This window comes from Zonotrichia leucophrys, chromosome 1, assembly GCF_028769735.1.
Source record: "Zonotrichia leucophrys gambelii isolate GWCS_2022_RI chromosome 1, RI_Zleu_2.0, whole genome shotgun sequence".
In the NCBI taxonomy this organism is placed as follows: Eukaryota; Metazoa; Chordata; class Aves; order Passeriformes; family Passerellidae; genus Zonotrichia; species Zonotrichia leucophrys.
In genome coordinates, this window is record NC_088169.1 from 81,194,168 (window position 1) to 81,210,529 (window position 16,362).

At 38.0% G+C, this 16,362-nt stretch overlaps 1 protein-coding gene across 1 annotated transcript; it reads left to right on the plus strand.

The window, feature by feature from the left end:
- Nucleotides 1-226: 226 nt before the first annotated feature.
- Nucleotides 227-13,393, plus strand: CHORDC1 (cysteine and histidine rich domain containing 1). Its single transcript, XM_064719093.1, has 11 exons — nucleotides 227-424; nucleotides 3,798-3,847; nucleotides 5,863-5,919; nucleotides 6,403-6,563; nucleotides 7,132-7,232; nucleotides 8,158-8,216; nucleotides 9,231-9,301; nucleotides 9,578-9,683; nucleotides 10,748-10,867; nucleotides 11,491-11,553; nucleotides 12,078-13,393. Exons 1-11 carry the CDS (start codon nucleotides 361-363, stop codon nucleotides 12,219-12,221), a joined length of 996 nt encoding a protein of 331 aa, XP_064575163.1. The 5' UTR covers nucleotides 227-360; the 3' UTR covers nucleotides 12,222-13,393.
- The last annotated feature ends 2,969 nt before the right edge of the window (nucleotides 13,394-16,362 follow it).

The following is a 16,362-nucleotide window of genomic DNA, read 5'->3' on the forward strand; positions in this document are numbered from 1 at the left end:
TGCGCAGATGAGACAGCCTTTTAATACGTACACATAAACATTTATTTCAAATCAAAATTAAAAGCGGCAGAAGTTCTCCGGAGGCCGAGCATTCGCCCACAACCGCGGTCCCACTCACTGCGGGGCCCAGCGCCCGGCCGTTCGCGGCCCCGCAGCAGCGCCTGCGCGGCCGCCCGCCCGCTCTGGCCGGCCCCCGAAGCTTCGTGAAGATTCCGGAAGGCTCCGGCCGGCTCTTTCCGCCGCCGGAGCTGCCCCGCCCCCAGGGCTGCTGCCCGGCTTCCTTCCTTCCTCCCCTCTTCCTTCCGCCGTGTTCCAGCGGGCTCGGCTCTCCCGGGCGGCGGGGCAGGAGGTGCCGTGGCCATGTCGCTGCTCTGCTACAACCGGGGCTGCGGGCAGCGCTTCGACCCCGAGAACAACACGGAGGGTGAGGACGGCGGAGGGGCCGGGGCGCGGTGCCTCCCTGGCTGCAGCGCGGGGAGCGGGGGCGGCCCTGGGGCTCTGCGGGGCGGTGTGAGCCCGTCCCGGCCGGGCCCGGGCCCCGCGGCGCTGTGGGGCTCTCAGGCGGCCCCGGGTGCGGCTGCCCGGGGACACGCGTGTGGGGCCGGAGCGGGCCCGGCGCTGCGCGGCGCTGTCATGTGTGCCAAAGGCTCTCAAGGCCAGCGTGGGCTTCTCTGCTGAGGGCCTCTGTGGGCGTTGCATTCACCGCAGTCACCAGCGGGTTTTTGGTTTTTAGTTTGGTAGGCTGGTTGGTTTGGGTTTTGTTATGTTTTTTTTTTTTTAGTTTAAGTGTGTGGATTTACAGCAGGTAATTAAATGTGCCTTAATCACACACGTGTGCCTGCTCTTCCAAGTGCCTTGAGCGCTTGCAGTGCTTCTGTGTTTGCTGGGAATGCTGGTGAAGCGTATTTAAAGCCCTGTCGTTTGGGGTTTTATAATTCCGCAGAGGTGCAGAAGGGTGAGTTGAGTTTTCTTTCAGAAGGCTCGTCCTCACCTGGTTTATAAAGTTAACTGTGTTGGTTGGATTTCTAGAATGCTCTCTTTGCAGTAATTTAAGTTTTAGTGACCCCCAGGGCTAGAAGTAGGCTAACATGTTCTAGCTTGTACATTTTTCGTGGTTTAGAACCGTGGCAGTAAAGAGTGTTTATTTTTTTCTGAGCTACGTGGTTTTGCATACAGAGGGGCAACATATTGAGTAGCATTTGCTAATGTTAGTAACAGCAGAAGGGGCACAGTTGTGGAATGCTTACATTTAGGGATCTATTCCACCACCATCCCCTACACCCCTTTGCCCCAAAAGGCAAACCAGGTATTTATTGTTTAAAAAAAAGGAAAAAAATCAAATCCTGTTAGGACTTTGTGACCTGTGCTCCTTATAAAAGTAACGCTTCTTTACAGTTGGTGATCAAGCTGTAGTAAACTAGGTCAGGTTGGCATGGCCATATGCTAGCTCTGTGATGCTTGGGTTGGGGAAACTTTCATGGCATGCAGTTTGTTTCAGTAAGTGGCTGGAACGTGTAGTGGAATCACTGTGTCCTAGACTAAGCATTTCTGAAGGTAAATGCAATTATTTATGGATCTCTACAGACAACCAGGTTTTGCATATGGGTGACCCTTGCAAATTTCTACTTTGATATTTAATGAAAGGACTAATAAAGTGCTTTAAGGATGGCAGCAGTAAGGTGATAGTAGTGTGTGCATGGTAGGATCAGTTTGACTATGAAGTTGACATAAAAAAAGCTCCAAACAAACAAAAACCTGATAAATTATGGTACTTGTATCTCCAAAAATTATCTGAGGGTTAGAGAAAATGGCTTGGAAATACTTTGGTCTTCCTGGTAAAGGAAAGGTATTAACAGCAGTGGAGAGGTAACTTGTTTAGTTTGTTTGTTTGGGTTTTTTTTTTTCAGTGAAAAATGTAGAATAGCAACCAAAAGCTGCAGCAATCTGATCTCATGCAAATCAGAACTAGGATAAGCTTTTATCTGCTTGTATCCTAATTTTCTGTTGGGCTCGGTGTGAGCACAGATGGGCTGGTGCTTTACTGTCCTCTCTAGCAGGCTCAGTGGTCAGAGTGCTCAGTGGTCGGATCCCGCTGGCTCTGCTGAGGCTCTGCAGAGCTCCTGGCCTGGCACCTTCTCTCCTGGAGCACGCAGGGCCCTCAGGAGGCAGCAGCCAAGCAGGCTGTCATTTGCTCCACCTGGTACCTACTGCAGGGCAGAGTGAGGAGAATGGATTGCACTTGGCCAGATGGACCACCAGGCCCTTGTCTGTGTCTGCCTTGAGCTGGAGCATAGCCACCCCTGAGTTAGTTGATTTTGTGATGGTTCTGGTCTCTAAAACGGTAGCTGTTATTAACAGCATCTCTCTAGTGAATAATTAGAAATATTCATTTAAGTCTTCTGACTCAGAAATAATCTTTGCTACAAAACAGAGTTTATTTTTACTCTCATGGTACTTACAATGACATACTTTCATACTTTTGTAAAACAATAACCTCTGCTTTTATTTTTATTTGATTTAACAATGAAGTCCTGGTCATTATGCAAAATAACCACCTTTTTCCTTTTTGATTTTCCTGTGAGGTTTGCTAGTGTTAACTTTTCATGCTGAAACTGAAGGAATTGGTAGAGGTTTATGGATATATTTGTAAGTCTTGCTGGAGGACTAATGTCCTAAAATATGTGCATTTTGAGTTTAGGTGGGAACTGATATCCCTCAGACTGTATTAGTGCTTTAAACACAGGCACTGAATATAAAATCAAAGGAAATTGTACAAAATTAGGTTTCTTTAAAAGTCTACATATTTATAAAAAAGATAAAATCATTTGGGTTGGGTTTTTTCCTATTAAATATCTGTAGGCAGATTGCTAATGAAGTTATTTATCACTTTTTTTCTTTTGCTTCCTATTATGTGCTTTGTAACTGTTTGTGTCACTTTTAAGTGTTTCTAATTTTGCTTTAAAGGCTAAAAGATAGTGCTTAGAGTGAAGCCAGTAAAATACTGTCCATGCAGTAACTGTCAGTGACAAGTTATATAATCAGAGCAGTTTTATTACATGTTAAAGGAATACAAGTAAAGGAGAACAGCTGTGTAATGATAAACATTTGTGAATACAAACACTTTCATTAATGGAGATTGTACATTATACACATAAAAACAGTGTAGTGTTTGTACAGAATCTATTAGTAATAAATAGTATTGATACATCAAAATTGCCTGCATGTGGAAGACTAACCCTTGGGTTCAAATCCTTAGGTGGCTTAGGATACTACAAACATTGAAAGAAAACAAAGTAGTTACTATTCAATCATGAGCTCATGAATTGCATCAAGAGACTTTTTTAACAGAATACTTCTCGACAAAGCTCTGATCAGGTTCAAAAAGATGTATTTGAAGCCATAAATCAGTGTTTTCTGTCTGTCAGGTAGCCATAGGGTCACTTTCTTACTTCTGCAAAATTACCAGTAAGGCCTGATTACTGATGGAGGCAGGGATGATCCATAGAGAGTTTCCTTTTTCCACGTGGACGTAGTAGTTTGTCTTAGATACCTGCTTTCAAGTTTGTGTTGTGTAATCCTTAAGAAGAAAGAAGACCTCATTATTTATGTTTAATATATGCGCTCAGATAGCTTTTTTGGAGGAATCTGGATTTTTCTGAGTAATGATGTGCCCTCAGGGAAGTGGGGCAGCTCATGGCATACATTAATTGTGAATGTGGCATTTTTGCTGGGTTTGTAATCATATGAATAAATATTCTTGGTGTGCCACAATATTAATAATAGTCATTGTCTTCTAGGTTCATGCACATACCATCCAGGTGTGCCCGTTTTTCATGATGCTCTCAAAGTAAGTATGCAACTGTCCTTTTAAGTATTATCTATTATCTGCTTGGTTTTTCATCTTTTTAATTTTAGATCTTTCAATGTTGAGAAACTGATGTTCAGCCTATCATGAACAACCCCATGAAATTAGAAAAGCACAGTTACTAATTCCTGAAAAAGAAATTTAAAACTCCACTCATGGTCTAAATGCCATGCAAGTCTAGATGACTGTTTCCTGTTGATTAACTGACTTTAGGTCTCTCAGCAGTGTAATTAGGTCCTCTAAATAGGACTGTGGAGCCATTGAGAGGTTTCATACTCTTTAAATTAATTAACCTGCTTGGAATTCAGAGCAGCTGCTTTTGGTCTAATGTGGCCAGGGCACTGATGTGTGTGTGACATTTGTCTGCTGTAAAACACAGTCACGTTCATTAATCAGCCAAATGAGAATGTTGGTTAAATTGGGACTGGTCACCCATGCCTCTTATGCAGCTGTCCAGGATTCTTGGGCTCCATCTTCAGTGAAGAATTAAATGTACCTGTGATGGGTCTCCAGTGCTTAGCCCAACTGCACAGCTCTTCCTTGGTGTTCTGCTGAACTGTTTTCCCTCTTCAAGGATCTACTGGATGCATACAGAGTGCTTACAGGGGATCATTTCAGACATAACTGCTGAAACAGTGCTGGAAATCATTCTAATAATTTATTTGTGTGTAGTCAAAAATCTGGTGTCCAAAAATGGAGCCTGGCACTTTATTAATACTGATGTAGCCTAAGTGGCTTTTCTTAGAACACTAAACTGCTGTTTAGCTGAGCTTTGAGAGAGTGAGTGGCTTTTTTTTTTTCTTGGTACTTAGGAACTACTTCTACTGGAAGTGCATCTCCTCTCAACAATGGTCTTTTGGCCTTGTGAAAGCTTCTGCATTTGTGCTGGGCCGTGTGTTTGCTCTGAGCTGTTGCTTATATTGCAGTACCTGACTCTGGAATCAGCCATCATGTTTCACTGGCAAATTGGGGCAAATACTCTTAGATGAAATACTGTGTACAGTTGCTTAGACAGTGGTAAATTTTTTGTACAAAATTACAGCTGTACTCGGAGCACAGTACAAAAATCTTCTACATAATTATAAAGAAAGAAATTGTTCAGTTAGCTCAAAAACTTATGTTTACTCCCTTTTTCTCTTACATACTCACTGTTTACAAACAAGTACCACTTTCCTCTTTCTCCTTATCCTGCCTCTTGCCTCTTAATTAAAAATTTATCATAATTGCAAATGTGCGGTTTTCTTCATGCGATGAGTTCTAGATAATCTAGGTGGGCAGGATGAACCTTTTGTCTCCTCTATTGTGGAAATAGTTTATATTTTGAGGGTATTTTTGAACCACCCACCTAAAACCTATTGTGTTGCACCACTTAAGCTTTCAAAGCAGTGGTGCATTAGTCAGTCTGTTGCCTCTAATAAGCTTCTTTGAGTTCTAAGATATATTATTCACAGTGGCAAGGCAATTTGCTCTAAAGTTGAATTTCTGGTTTATATAATAAAAAGTGCTCTTGATTTATGTAGTTGGATAGCTGTGCAATGCACATATCCAACTCTGTTGGTGGGAAATAAGAAATTGAAAGATCTGAGTGGTGCTCAAGAAAAGGAAAAAAAATCCCTCTAATTTTTGGAAGAGGGCCTTGAGCATTGAGCCGGAGATGAGCCTGGTCTCAGGTGTAGTCTTTGTTTTGCTTACATGTTACTCAGTCAGATGAAGTAACATTTCTGTTCTCTGTTGCAGAGAGTTGGCACCTAACTTGTCATGAAAGTATTGCCTCACATTTACTGAACTTTTTGATTAAGGCAGCACCAGCAAACTATAAGACTTCTCTGACTTTTAAAAATGCAGATGATGCTATTGTCCACAGTAGGGAAGAAAACAATTGCTAATTTTGATATGCCACATCTTTTAAAGAAAAATAATAAATATTTTGCATTTTTAAAGCTGTTGTCAAGTTCAGTGGTCATGCCTATGTTGTTTCTCTTCCAAAATGTTTGTAGGGTTGGTCATGTTGTAAGAGGAGAACAACAGACTTTTCTGACTTCTTAAGCATTGTGGTATGTACTCATGATTCTTTACAATTTCTATACTTGTCAAGTGACAGTGATTAATATTTAATGGTGCATGGGCTTACATGTTTTAAATTAGCCTAATTCTGTTGAAACTGTCTTAATTCTTATATGCTCTATTTTTTCATATAATGCTGAAGTCATAGCTCATTTTCAAGCTTTGTTAGAATTATCAAAATAGGTTTGGATTGCTAATAAAGGATGGTCAGCATCTGCTAATAAAGGATGGAGAGCATCTATTGCCTCTTTCTTGACTACAGAAAGTATACGTTTTAATTTATATCGAAAATGAGAATATTTTCCACTTTAGTGGTAGGGTTTCCTTTGCAGCCAGTGTTAAGGGTGGGCTACAGGAAATGATGGAGCTGAAGAAATGAATCAAGAAGACTTGTTGCAGTTTTTGTTAATTTTTAATGCATATGAACTACACTGCATTTATACATAAATAAAAACATATGCTTTCCACAATAGGGCTGTACAAAGGGTTTCCATAACAGCGAGAAACCTCCTGAGCCTGTTAAACCAGAAGTCAAAACTACCTCTGAGCGAAAGGAGCTAGCTGAACTGAAACCCAAATTTCAAGAACACATAATTCAGGCACCAAAACCATTGGAAACAATTAAGAGACCAAGGTATGGTATATGCAACTTAAGGTTTTCCAAAGTTGTAGTCAGTTGGCCAAGTTAGAGCTTGCTTGGTTATTCAGTGTTGCACATTTCATGAGGTCTAGAAATTCTAAAATTAACCTTAGAAGACCTTGGTTTTGGTAGAAGTGATGTTGTTATGTTGAGCTTCAAAATACGAGAAAAGAATTCTGGTTATGACAAAGAAGTACTTGATCTTTCAACTCAAGAAGTGAAAATTGAAGTGTATAACCTCATAGCTTAAAATGCTACTAGAAACTGTGTTGAGTGTTTTAAACAGTAATAAAAATAATTTTGGGATGCTTCTATTTAGATTCCTTAGTATCTCTGATTTATTTTTAATTTTGTAGAATATTTAGGATTTCCAATTGACTGCCTTCTAAGTTTCTAGTCTGTTTTTTCATGAACAGTACAGATTGGCATTTACAACTGTAGTCTGTTTGTTGAAGGGAGGTTTGAAAGGAAGAGCCTTGTAGGAAGATTAAAAGTTACTACTTTGTCTTCTATAAATTCTTTCTCGTGAAATAAGTTGACACTAATATATGGATTTTTTTAGCCCAGATGAGCCAATGACAAATTTGCAGCTGAAAGTGTCAGCTTCCTTGAAACAAGCTCTCGATAAACTGAAACTGTCATCAGAAAATGAAGGGAGAAAAGGTAAGGAGACAGGGAGATTAAGTAGGTATGGGATGCTAAGTAATAAATGAAATGCTGATCTTGTAATTTCTGAAGTGATAGTTTCCTGTAATTACGTTCTTTTTCTTAATAATCTGAAATACCTTCCAGTCCAGGAAATGATGGTTGAAGTTCAGATGTGGGTAACGTGGAGACTTGGTTGTCAGGAGCAGTTCATTGTCATTAGCATTAATTGAACTGTGTCTTTTCTAAGATTTTGTTTAGAATGGCTGTAATGGGAACATCCATTTCTGAATATGTGACTGACAGAGTTACCAAGAAATGAGCTTTACTCCCTATTATTGCAGAGACAGTATAATCATATAAAGCCTTCATAAATTGGTGGAATTCCTTGGAAGACTAGTCAGTTCTCCCTTGTCTGTTTTTCCTCTTTCTTCTTCCCACATTTTATTTGGAATTTGGTTCCAGAACTACACTGCTCCTTAAGTAACTTTGTAATTTCAACCTACGCTTGTGGCTATTTTATGCTCTTTTGTTCTTGTGCCAAGCTAATTTAGCTCTTCTTTCTCCATGGTATCCAAATTATTTCCCTGTGTGCATTTATAGACAGCAGTTGAAGCCTTTTACATTCTTAGTTTTACAAAACTGAACTAGGTGAATGACTGTTCACTTCCCCTGTGATTGTAATGATCTTCTTAATCTTTTTTTTTTTACCCCACTTAAAATGTGTAAAAATACAGAGCCTAGAATTTGATGCATAGATAATACAGCTTTTGGAATGTTTCTCTCTACCTCTCTGGCAGATTTCGCTGTCAGGCAGAAAATAGAATCTTGAAGAGGAAGGTTTTTCTAATCTCCTCCTCGGCTCATTTTAGTTGTTAATAAAGCAAAGTGTTCAGTCGATTATATAATTAATTTGCTATTTTCTGTAATAATCTGTTTACAGAGGAAGATAGTGATGAAATCAAGATTGGGACGGCATGTAAAAATGCAGGCTGTTCAAAAGTAAGTGGTTTAGTTGTACTCTAAATGCAGCTGCTCAGCTATTAAGTGAGCAGTTTTGGTTTTTTGTGTGCTACAAGTTAATTTGGAAAAGGCACAAAGTCCATTGGGTTTAACAAATGCTTATTTGATTACATGCTTTAGTATGAACAAATGTGAGTTGTTCGCAGAAAGTTGAAGATTTTTTTTTTTGTAAACCTGTCATGAACTTCTAATTAGTAAGCTTGTCAAATCCATGGTACTGAGGTGTTTCAACTTAACATATGAAATACAGTGTTGGTGAGAGGTGGCTTACTGATAACACTTGAGTTGCTCTTGATAATATGTATAGATCAGAAGTATCTACAGATCTTAGCAGTTAATGCTTCCTGCAAGAAGAATTAAAAAGTCAGTGTTTTAACACATCTAGTACCAAAATTAGTCATTATATTACGTAGTCATTTTAAGTGAAAATTACACTGACAGGCTTGTTTTGTGTAAAAGGGGACAGTAAAATTTTAATAGCTATTTTACCTGGCAGATTTTGCATTATCTACTGAAGCTCTGGTGGGAGGAGAACTTTGACAGTCTTTGTGTTGGGAAGAACTGACCTGATACTCAGTGGCTAAGTTGTATATTGTTTATTTTACTTTCTGTAGAGAACCTATGTGTTTTATGAGTGACAGATTTAATTTATTTTCAAGTTAAGTTCTTGTTTTCTCTGAATGCTCAGAGTATTTTAAAGACAAAAATCTCTATGGGGATCTGCAGTTACCTTTATGAGCATAGGTGGTGTCACCATTGATGTGTGCCATTGAACTAATATAAAGTACAGCTTCTTAGCAGTGCCAGAGAACCTTCTGTGAAGGAAGGTTGAACACTTACTTTGAAAAGCTAGAACAAGCCATTAAATCTAGAGTATTTACCCAAAAGCTTTGTCGTACTTTGGTAATTATTTCTGGGTTTTGTTGTGTTTTATTTTATTCCTTGCTCCAAATCCTGTAGCAGTAATACTCTGTAAATGCTTTGTCCCACCAGACATACGAAGGACCGCACAGCACAGAAGAAGTATGTATATACCATTCTGGTGTACCTATTTTCCATGAAGGGTTAGTATTCAGCTAACTTCCATTTTTGTACCTCTGTTCTGTGAAGGGTTAGTATTCAGTTAACTTCAGGTTTTTATACCTAGTTTATTGTGTATTCTTGCTTTCTTCATAAATGTTGCCTTGATTTATTCCCTATTCCCTCTTCTGTCAAAAAATTACAATGCTTGAAAAGAGTATATGGAAGTAACAGTAATACTGCATAAAGGAAAGAGCTTAAATGTTCACTGTAAACAGTGTCCTAAATATTGTTTGTTAATTACTTTGCAAACTTTCAAGGATGAAGTACTGGAGCTGTTGTAAAAGAAAAACTTCTGACTTCAATACATTTTTAGCTCAAGAAGGCTGCACAAGAGGAACACACGTATGGACTAAAAAGGATGCAGTAAGTAGCATTAAGATTGCATTCTGTAACTGGCTATTCTGAATTTTGAATACTGAAATGTAGTTTGTAGCTGGATTGAGTTATTATTGTAGCTGAGCCATTACAGATCACCACCTTTGACATAATGTGGTGGGTATATAATGTACATAGCAGGAAAACTGAGAAATGGAGTGTGAAGTAGTCTGTGGTACAGGAGTAACTGATTCTTTAAGAATATTGTATTTGGTCACACGATGGATACAGGTGAACAAAAAGTTCTTGTTATGAATGTGTTGTCTGTTGCTGAGGCAAAAAGGGTTTGACACTGCAAACATCAGGAATGTTTAACAAAAGAAAATAAAGATATGTTATAAAAAGTGTAGTTTCATTACTTAATTCCAGAGCAATTACTTCATAAATCCTTTACTTCTTTTAAATCTTATAATTGCTGGTTGCTTTGAATATGTATATTTTTGTTCAAGAATTATTTGCAAGTGCAAAAAGTAGGGATTTAAAAAAAGTTGAAGTGGTGAGGGTAACGCAGGAGAGTGTAGAAAAAGACTAAAGAATTTATCCACATCTAAAGAAACCATGAGTATATTAATTGTATGTGTATTGAGATAATCGGCTTCTATCCAGCAAGGGGTTTTTTTACCTTAGCTTTTTGCTTTTATTTTGAGGGTTTTTTTCACAGTTTACTTACTTTTTCTGCATCAGAGAACAGAGAGTAATACTTTTTTTTGCAGGACTATGAAGCATTCTTGGAGTCATGGCATTCTTTCTCTGTGTTCAGTTCCTTTTTATAACCTGCTGGCTAACTGTAGTCTTGGAAAGGAAGTTGATCTACCAAGTACAACATTTTTTTGGTTGTAGTTTGTTTGAGAGGGAGATACTGAAATTCTTAGTAAAAAGAATTGCAAGTGGAGTCTTGAGTCTTCTGTGAAGATGAAATACAGTCCTTTATTAGCGATGCTAATTAGCTATTAAAAAAAGACCTGGGCGTTTATGCTGTTAATCTTGTAAAAAAATATTCAAATGTAATTCTAAGTCTTTTTTCCTTCCTGTATACTTTTTTCCTTATATAGGGTACTAAAGTAGTTCCATGCAGGCATGATTGGCACCAGACTGGAGGAGAAGTGACTGTTTCTGTATATGCTAAAAACTCTGTCCCTGATCTGAGCTACGTGGAAGCTAATAGCACAATGGTGAGCCTCTACCTTAAGTTCAGCAACTTGATCCTAGGAAAATCTGCTCAGTTTTATTTACAAGGCAGAGATAGCATAAGACTCTTTTTTGAGTAACTGATTTTTCTTGACATTTGTGTTTGTTCAAGCATGTATAGCTTTTTTCTCCCTTCTGTTTGGACATCTGCACTTTAATGTGTGGGGGTTTTTTAAAGCTGCAATAAAAGTATGCAAAAAAAATCTTTGATTTGACTTCCATAATTAAAACTCAAGCATTATGGGTTTGTATCACCATGTGTCTATATAATTATTGAGTCATCATTTACTTGTATTTGACTTAATGTAATTTGATACCATTCTTTATTGTATGCTGTTTCACAGCTACTAATATTAAACAGGTGTTAAAATGCCTCTCTTATTTCTTAATCTAAAATGATAAGATAACAGTGGTCACTGTTGATTGCAACTGTATCATAATCTATTAAAATAGATACTCATCTCTATTTCAGAGGGATAATTTTATCACTTTGGTCATTGTAGGATCCAAGTCCTAAAGTCCTATTCTGTTTAAACATGCTCAGGGTGTCAGATGTTTTATTAACATGATAAACTTTTCTATTTTTTTGGATTTTTTTCCTGTTAAGGTAAATATCCATATTGTATTTGAAGGAGAAAAGGAGTTTCATCGTACTGTGAAGTTATGGGGAGTAAGTATAAAAATATGTTTTCTATTAAAATAGAAACAAACAAAAAATCTAACAAAAAACCCCAGAAGGAAACTGAAGCATAAGACATTAGCTTCTTCTCTTTCAAAATGGTATGGTTTTCCTCATTACTCTGTTTTTTGAAAGAATTTCTGTTGCATGACATTGAGTAATTACATTTAAATCTGAATAAAATGACCCTGGAGATCCAGTGTTACATCAGAATGGGCACTGCTTTGTACAGAAGGCGGCCTTCCAAGGTCCTTTCTGATCCCAACACCATGGTAGTGGTATTGCAGAAAACCCTTGGTTATGCATGTTAGCCAATGTATGTTAGATATGCATTGGCATATGTTTATGCCATAAGCATTCCATAGCTCGGGAATGGGAAAAAGTCTTGATTTTTCAAGATAGTAGAGGGTTCTTCATCTACCTAAACATCTACTGAAATTTAGTGATGAGGTACTCCCTAACTTAAATCCCCAGTGTCTGTTAAATTAAAGCATGAAACACCTTTACTGTTCTAGGTGATCGATGTAAAGAGGAGTTACGTGAACATGACCGCTACAAAGATTGAGCTCACTATGAGAAAAGCAGAGCCCCTGCTATGGGCAAGTCTGGAGTTACCAGTCTCCAACACACAACCAAAACAGGAGAGTTCGGATCAATAACAATTCCAAGAGACGAGTTATTTCCCATAATGAAGTGGTGACTTGCTACTGTAATCAAATATTTAACTTTTATATGGATGTCTTTTTTTTAATGCTAGTTCATCTGTTCCCTTCTAGAAAGAAATTTGACGCACAGCAAATGGGGGTGTAAACTTGAAAGGGTAACAGTTATTTCTGCTCTTGCTCCCATGGGTATGTTTATGCTAGATGCGATGTCTCCATGGGAATTTAGAGTGAAACAGCTATTGCCCTTTGCTTGCAACCTTCCCTTCCATGCACTGACTATCCCAGTAGATGTGCTCTCTGTTCACAGTGAGTGTCTTTGTTTTTCAGCTGTTCTGTTTAGACTGAATGCATTTGGTAGCCTGTGTTAAATTGAACACTGTTATGAAGCTTACAGTAATGCAGATACAAAAATCTGAGACTGAACTGATTGGCATGTAATTCTACATCTAGAGTAAAAGGTTACATAAACAGAAATAGGAAGTTGTACACTTGTAGACTTTCGTGTTCTGAAACGAAGTTTTCTTTCAATACCTGTTGGCTTATGTAGGAATGAAATGAATGGTGTTATTCCAAGGATTTCAGTACTGCTGACTCCTGCTGTCTTTCATGTATCAAAGCAGATCAGGTTAAAATTTTAAAAAAGGTGGCAAGAAGGGATTATTTTTACTCTTTTACATTTGCTATTTCAGTAGTTAAATATAAAAGCAAATGGACAGTGAAATGGCTGTATAACTTAGCATTTCAGCTGTGAAGAGTATGCAAACAGAAAACTATTGTAAAATTACCAAAGTGCTGTATATATTTGGCAGCCTTTAGAATGTATAGTCTGTCCTATTTTACAGCATTGAAAATCTCAAGATTCTTCTCAAAGTAGATGGATATGTATAGTAGGAGAAGCCAGGACACGCTGTAGGTGTCTCGGTAAAACAATTTCCATATAGATATGTGTATCTCTTGACTCTGAGGATGGTCATCTAAGAACTGCAGTTATATAAAGGGCAAAACTTAGGAGAAACAACATGCTTTACAATCTGTCTCATATTGTAATTGTACCTTTGACTCAACACTTCAAAAGAATACTGTATCTTTTGAGCAGACTGTAATTAGAAATCAAGACCTTAGTTTTGTTTTCAGTTCATCAGTAAAGGTGTGTGGCTGAAAACAGGATAGCTGTAAAGATGCGATTTTTTTTTTTTTTTAATTCAGGCAGCAACACACACAGTAACATTACTTTCTATTTCTGGTTGGAATAGTTTCTTAAATTTGGCTTGCAGCTGAAATAAAGATGTTTTCCTATTAAAGTAATAAAAAATGCACACTATTTATTGTGCCTAATCCTGTATACATAACAAGAGGGTTTGTGGATTGTTAAATGCATGGATGCTCATCTATCAGCTTTGGCAGACCTGGAATAGTGTCAGGAGAAACACAGGGTGTAGTAAAGGTATTCTGAAGTGAAATGCAGATTTCTGAGAATCTTGCTTTTTTCCAGTAGGTATGATTTGACTCAGATTTCTGTCTCTAACAGTACTTGAAATCCTACTTCATGCTTAAAGTAGTAGGAAATACATTACCAAAGAAACTATCCCTGAACACCAAGAAGGTAACACTGGTGATACAAATATATATGTACACATGTGTAAAATTGTTTTGGTGCTTCTCTACCTTAATCTCAAGATCCTTTGTCTTCAGCTACTTAGTTTGAGCATGGTTGTATGCTCCTTTGGGCCCTTTTAAAAAATTTCAGCTCTGAGTTCTGCTGTATAGATTCTGTTAACCTCTAATAATGCCTTTTTTTCCTCTTTTTTTTTAAATCTGAAAATGTCAGGTACTGCAAAGTGATAGGGTACAAGCTTATAAAATATGTGCCTGCCAGGTGGTCCTCTGAAAATTGAACAGATGTTCCTTGATATGTTCTGAACCAACAAGTGGAGTGCTTATTAGTTAGTGTGACACTGAGAAACATCAGTGGATGAAAAATTCTAGATAGCTGTAGCTACTAGCATGCCATCTGTGTTGGTGGGTGCAGAACTCTGAACTTGGACAGTAAAATTAGTAGTGCTTAAATGCCAGGATAAAGTTCTTGTTTAACAAGCATGTTCAAATGTGTCTGTCCGTATGGATATATAAATATCCTAAATATGTTAAAAAATATGGAAAACATATTTTCTCTTAATTTGCATCCTCATGTGCATTAGGTTTATGTAATGTAAAACCTATTTTAAAGAACTACATGGAAAATGGAATTCCTTGGGAAAACATTTTCTGTTTTTCAGTAAGTCATATTCTGCCTTAGTGCACTAACAAATGGAGAGAAATGTGGATGAATGGGCCGTCTCATGTGAATGCTGCAGGCTTTGGGATCCTGTAACTACTTGTTGCACTCTTCCAAACTGTGTTCTGCTGGTAGCTTAGTCACCTTGGCCATAAGTGGGAGAAAGCTTCTGTGAACACAGTCCCCAGTTTTGCTTTTGCTTTTTTTTATTCCTCCTGCCCTCCTGTTCATACTTTCAGAACAAAGCTAAAGATACTTCAGGTGTTCTATAATGACTCCCCCCATCCCTAGCAAAACAACCACTTTTAAAGCTTACCTGTTTAAAAAAGCAGGCAAACAAATTAAAGAACCCATGAAAACCCCACCAGCTTTGGTCAGGCAAGAAAGTATAGAGTGTACAATAACAGCATAGTTTCTGTGGCCTGGGATGCTTTTCAAAATAAAAGTGTAACCCTTCAGATGGCCTTGACTGCCATAAGCTGTCTGTTTAACTGAAGCTATTCTTAGCAGTTATTTATAACCATATGTCTGCATCTATCCTGAAACTCCAAGAGCTGTATCAGTCATTGAATTTGTGTGTTTTGAGCAGTTGCTCACAACAGGCTTCAATACACCAAGGGTTGTTCCTGGTGTTTCATGCAATGACATCCTGACATACATAGTGGTAGCAAACACTTTGATGGAATATTGGCTTGGCTGCAACTTTTATTAGTAAGTATGGAGAGAAGGGAGGCCAACTGTGGTGTACTAAACCAATCATGATGGCTACTTTCCCAAAAGCAAGATTTGTCAAGGAAGCAAAGTGATATTTGATCACAGGCATTCACCTGTCTAATAATATGACACTATATTGCAAACCAGTATGAGCAGGAGTATTCAGTGTTGAATTCATTCTTTTTTCATGCTCTCAGATCTTGTGCTGTACTTATCAAAATAAGTTGATACAGTCTGACTATATTTTTATAAATGAGTGTTTAAGAGCTGTAGTGTGTTTCAGTATGGATTTATGTGTTACACATGTAGACAAGCATGTCACATGAGTTAGAGCTGACTGTCCAGGTGCATATAAAACTTCACCTTCATGATCCCTTTATAATACAAAAAATTGCATGGGTATACAAGTTTATGACAGAAATCTTAATATTTTCCCTCATGTATAAGCCCATTTTCCTATCTAACAGATTTCATACCTAACATTACATCTCAGGTAAAAAGTGATAGAGGATGAGAGGAAACGGCCTCAAGTTGCACCAGGGGAGGTTTAGATTGTTAGGAAAAACAGTTTTTATGGAAGGGGTTGTCAGGGATTAGAACAAGCTGCCCAGGGGAGAGTGCAGTCACCGTGCCTGGAGGTGTTTAAAAAAAATACGGGTATGGCACTTGAGGATATGGGTTAATGGTGAACATGGTGGTGCTGCTGCCTTGGTGGCTGGTGACCTTAGAGGCTTTTCCAGTCTTAACAATTCTGTGTTCTTGTATCTGTAAGAACATTTCTTGGAGGAATTGGAATTTATGTGAAATGTTAATACATTGCTAAGCACAGGGCTGATCAGCTATATTGACTCTAAGGTGCTGATACAACTTGACAGAGTAATCTTCCATTGGATGGTATATTCTGGATTGTGTACATTATCAAGTCACCATTTCAGTAGTTTAGGAATTAGTTTTACTAGGAATTTTGCCTTGGGAAAAAAATATACCTATTCTTCATAATGATGCATTTTTGGCTTGCATTCTTTAAACATGGCATGAGTATTGATTAAATACTGTATCTGTTAATGATTGGTCTTTCCCAATTTGCTACTAAATTTTTTTTACTTCTGTTCAGGAAGGAGATCCTTTTTAAAGTAATGAGTTATG

Excerpts from the sequence above, each read along its gene's own strand:
- CHORDC1 (XM_064719093.1), top strand. The coding sequence starts at position 361 with ATGTCGCTGCTCTGCTACAACCGGGGCTGCGGGCAGCGCTTCGACCCC. Across the intron at positions 7,233-8,157 it reads AGAAAATGAAGGGAGAAAAG|AGGAAGATAGTGATGAAATC; the intron begins GTAAGGAGACAG and ends ATCTGTTTACAG. Across the intron at positions 10,868-11,490 it reads TGGAAGCTAATAGCACAATG|GTAAATATCCATATTGTATT; the intron begins GTGAGCCTCTAC and ends TTTCCTGTTAAG.